The 4,478-nt window shown below is 43.7% G+C and overlaps 1 protein-coding gene across 3 annotated transcripts; it reads right to left on the bottom strand.

Annotated features, from left to right (window-relative positions):
• Nucleotides 1–256: 256 nt before the first annotated feature.
• On the bottom strand, nucleotides 257–4,013 carry LOC119294464. 3 transcript variants are annotated; one of them, XM_037572647.1, is made up of 8 exons: nucleotides 3,654–4,013; nucleotides 3,324–3,406; nucleotides 2,297–2,728; nucleotides 1,867–2,164; nucleotides 1,681–1,794; nucleotides 1,301–1,573; nucleotides 1,128–1,208; nucleotides 257–621 (listed from the first exon to the last, which is right to left on the bottom strand). In XM_037572647.1, the coding sequence occupies exons 4-8, from the start codon at nucleotides 1,999–2,001 to the stop codon at nucleotides 469–471; spliced, it is 756 nt and encodes a 251-aa protein (XP_037428544.1). In that variant the 5' UTR covers nucleotides 2,002–2,164; nucleotides 2,297–2,728; nucleotides 3,324–3,406; nucleotides 3,654–4,013; the 3' UTR covers nucleotides 257–468. The 3 variants fall into 3 exon arrangements, with proteins under 3 accessions (XP_037428544.1, XP_037428542.1, XP_037428543.1); XM_037572645.1 differs by having other exon boundaries at nucleotides 1,666–1,794; nucleotides 3,654–4,012; XM_037572646.1 differs by having other exon boundaries at nucleotides 257–612; nucleotides 1,666–1,794; nucleotides 3,654–3,800.
• Nucleotides 4,014–4,478: the final 465 nt, after the last annotated feature.

The raw sequence follows: 4,478 nt of genomic DNA, 5'->3' as shown, positions 1-4,478 counted from the left end.
CTGTGATACCTGACAGTGGCACCGTCAGGAAATGCCTTCAGGAATATGTCCGTCGGGAATGCTCTCTGCTTTCCTGAACATTACTAGGTCGCCTTCAGGAATGAGCACCTCCTGAACGTTACATGGTAGCACAGTGACCCCGTCAGGAATGATTATTTAACCCAATAAATCAAAATAATATTGAATTACTGAAATTCACAGCCAATTGTGGTACAACTATTAATATTCATGCACAAACAAAGGTCACATGGCCCAGTTTAAGATGACATCCCATTTATAGCTCACAATATATATCCAATACACAAACCTCCATGTTCACCAGATTCACGTAATTACCAAAAGCTCAACTTAACACTAGTTATTAGCCAGACCAAAAGACATACTAGAGTCCTAAATTTCCATCAGTAGTAGCGATTGACAAATAAAAGGGTCCGTGCACATAGTTACCAATACAAGCACTAACTATAACTATGGCATTCCTAAATGATTTTCATGTGTTGGAGCAGAACCATGATCATCCATTTGAGTACCAGCATCAACATGCCTTTCATCATGTGAAGAATCTGTCATTGGAGTACCACCATCCTCTTGGGCTTGGGGTGTTTCATTCATCTGCAAAGTCTTAATGCAACAGATTTCAGCTTAATGAAGTAAAACAACGAACACACACTAAAGCAGAACTTGCACATTTTACAAGTATTAGAACACTCTATTAATAAAGCAGGAGTAACTGATTGCCATAGATTGATTTTCCTAATCTTCACTACATGCAATTGTATTAGGTGATATATTCTGTCTATCCCATCTCTGTTTTGTGAAACAGGAAAAAGAAAGAGCATTCTCACTTTATACGCTAGTCAAGTGCACGGTCAGTAGCTAAAAGTACATGAGTAACAGATGTAAACGAGCCAAAAGCCCAAGTTATCTTTCTGAGATCAGATGAAAAATGTGGAAGATATGAAGTGCATCAACATCTTGTGTAATATGAAAAATGTGGAAATGAAACCGCAAGTATAGTCTAAAATTGAACAATGCCAGTCAATGGTATTATCATAGAACATGATATTTGTGATTAGAACAGGCTCAAGTTTGTTTCATAGAGGGTTTGAGTGTCGTGGCGTACATACCAGATCACCGCCATCCATCAGCTCATCTTGGTAGGCAAGAAGATCTTCGGGTACTTCCCATCCCAGCTTGCCATAAAAACCCTACAGTGCAATAAATGGTGAAATCGATGCGCAAAACATCAACAAGATCCATAGTGCAATCAAAGCAAATCTGTGTAAAATATGAGCAATACCTGTACATGTTTGCTCAAAACAAAATTATTCTTGCACCGCTTTTTAAGTTGAGCATTTTCCTTCAATAAACAATGGTATGATATGGAGTTTGATGGCCTTGTGTCATTCTCTCTAGCTTTTGCAACGACCACTGCTTTCTTTATAGCACCATCACCTATTGCTAGTCGCCCATGGGGCATGCCACCACTGGAGGAGTACATGATTTCTGGATCGAGATCACGGTCCTTCCAATGTAGTGGATCTGCTGCTTTCAGAGCTGTGTAATAGGTGTTCTAAAACAATGAACAATAACAATATCTCACTATTAATTTCAGATTAACAAGTTTTGAAGTTTTGAAGGCAGAGCAAACATGCATGAACTTACAAGACGCTCGTTGACCTTAGTGTTGTTGATGGGGCCACTTTCTCCACTCTCGGTACAATTTTTAACTCCTGCCTTCATGCACTTGTAAGTGTTCATGTTTGTTGCTGCTGCAGGCCCATGCTCTTTTCCCTACATAAGAGAATATGCTCTTTCAACAAACAACCCATACTCATAAATCACATGAAACTGAATGCAACTTACCAACATGCTTTGGGTCTGAACAAATGATCGTGAACCACCCCGGTTTTGTGCAATATCCTCTGACTTGATCAGTGCACCAATAAAGCTGAGCTTGCATATATTGGTTTTTGTTAAGCTCTTTTTGACATGCTTCATGATCTTTGATGGGCTCCTTAACAATATCCTTATAGTACAGTTTGACGGCTTCCTTACGGGCTTGGTACCACATCTGCCTAAATTGTCTCTTTGCGGAATTTTCAAGAATACGATCAGCTTCAATTATTTGGGCAGGAGAATCATCAACTAGTTTGTATATACTCTACACAGACAAAAGACATAGGTTACATCTGTGTTTACTATTGGTTTTGAAAGTATGCAATGATGTACACAAAAAGATGCTACACTCCATCATATTTAAAAGGGAACTCATTTAGGTCGCATTACTACTTACCCAAAACTCCCGCATCAAACGATGTGCAGCTGCTTCCCCAATATTTTCACCTTCAGTAACTTTGTTAATGTAATAATCTTCCCAAGAAGATGCATGACGCTTGATTTCCACACCTTCCTTATTCTTCTCCTTGATAATGGACGGGTATTCACGTTTGAGAAGTGCAGTAATCTGGCCACCTATCCCCTTATCTCCTTCAAAGTGACTGTCACCTTTTGGTTGAATTGCAATGCGAATGCCATTTGGTGGCCTTTTTAGTTGGGTGCGTGTCCGCCCCTTCCTTTTCTTAGTTGTTACACCACTATCATTGTTGGAGGTACTCCCATTGTTGCAGGAGGGACCATTCTCATTGTTGTTCCCTTGAGTCTCATCACTTGGTTGATGAGCTTGTGCGACTATTCTTTTAGGTCGGTGGCGATGGCCTGCCATGTCCTGCAACATGTTATCACAAATTATAAGTATTTATAAAGACAACAGGTTAGATCCATAGCAAACTGATCACAACTATATACAATATTATTAAATAAAGAAAAAATGAGCATAATTTATGTACAAAAAAAATGGCAAACTGAAAACAGATTTGAAAACTAAATGAACATCAATTATTCAACATAGTGTCCATCCGATCAGCCTCTGCAGCATCTACATAGACTGTAATTTCAACATGCCCTTCACCATGTGCAGTCCAAACAGTATAATTCCGCTTGAAACCAAAATGACACAGATCTAACTCTACATCATCACTGTTCTTGCTCTCATAGTTTCGACATTTAGCACAAGGACACTTAATCTTTCCATTCTGGACTACACTTGGCATAGAGAAAGCAAAATCTATGAATTCTTTTGTCTTATTATACCACTCATCAGTTGATTTACTATGAGCCCAACCACTATACATTCACTCACATTCCTCCATTCAATAATGTTGTTATTGCACAATTTGGAATATATAACAGTTAATGATCTAACATGGCAATGAAGAAATTACATAAACAAGTATAGAGACGTGGAAGAATGGACATTGGACCTGCCAATGGAGAGGGCTGCGGTGCAACACTATCACTCCTCAAACTTGGCCTTCGTAGAAGTACACCGTCCAGATTTGGCCTTCTGTACATAGACATATGGGAACTAAAATATCAATTCCTTTGCACTGGGACCATAAAACAAATTATTTATAACTGAATCATATACTAATCACAGTCTCCAGTGATGCTGCAGCGAATCTTTTCAAAAGAACAACAAAAGTTAGCATTTTTTACCTCAAGAAAAGTGTCGATTACTAAACAATGACCACTGCATGCAGTTACTAGTGAACTCTGCTATTACTAAACATGAAAGTTCTACAAGCTGTTACCTTTTTTGGTCGATTTGGAGGCGCTGGACTTGAAGGGAAACAGAGGGCGAGGCAGTGAGTCGGATCTGAAGGACGATGACGCGCCGGTCGACGCGGAGGCGCTGGAGTGGCTGAACGGCGAGGGGGACTGCTGGACGTCGATGGGGCGGCGCTGGAAGCGCCGGTCGATGGGGATCAAAGCGGCGCTGTACTGCAAATCTGGCAGGGGCGCCGGTCGTCTGGGATGAAGGCGCCGCTATCGTTGGAGGGCACGCGAGGGGAGGCTGGCCGGCGAGGGTGGCGAGTGGCTGGACGTCGACAGGGCAGCGTTGGCCCGCGAGGGAGGCGAGTGGCCGGACGGCGACGGGACCGCCGGCGAGGGAGGCGAGTGGCCGGACGGCAACGGGGCGGCCGTCGACGGGGAGGTAGACAGCGCTAGAGGAGAGGGGGAGCAGCGGTGTGGGGTCATCCGCCGGCGGTGGGGTGCGGCGGCACCTGATGGGAGGCGGCGGCCATGGGGGATTGGGAGGAGGTCGGCGTGATGCAAGGGGGTGGTTGGAGGATTCGGGGGCCAGCAGAGTTGTTTTAGGGATTTTGACCGGTCGTTCCTGACGCTGGGCCCGTCCACGTCAGCCATGAGGTGCACAACCGGCGCGAAATCTTGTACCGAGCAGAAAAATCGCGCGCCTTGTTCGCTCCTAGCCAAAAATCGCGTGCCTTTCCTTCCCCTGCACGTTCCTGAAGGCGGTGCACCGTCACGTACGTGCGCAAGGAGTTATTCCCCACGTGGATTGCCTCCCTTCACGAGTATACGTCCACATTCCTGAAGGTTTCTCGTATTCGTGA

This window comes from Triticum dicoccoides, chromosome 4B (assembly GCF_002162155.2).
Source record: "Triticum dicoccoides isolate Atlit2015 ecotype Zavitan chromosome 4B, WEW_v2.0, whole genome shotgun sequence".
NCBI lineage: Eukaryota > Viridiplantae > Streptophyta > Magnoliopsida > Poales > Poaceae > Triticum > Triticum dicoccoides.
This window is presented reverse-complemented; position numbering and strand designations above follow the sequence as displayed.

Bases quoted from the DNA above. Each gene is read 5' to 3' on its own strand.
- LOC119294464 (XM_037572645.1), bottom strand. From the start codon at position 2,001: ATGAAGCATGTCAAAAAGAGCTTAACAAAAACCAATATATGCAAGCTC. The intron at 1,574-1,665 runs GTAAGTTCATGC...TCATTGTTTTAG, and splicing joins CTAAGGTCAACGAGCGTCTT to AACACCTATTACACAGCTCT. The intron at 1,209-1,300 runs GTATTGCTCATA...ATTGCACTGTAG, and splicing joins TTTTGAGCAAACATGTACAG to GGTTTTTATGGCAAGCTGGG.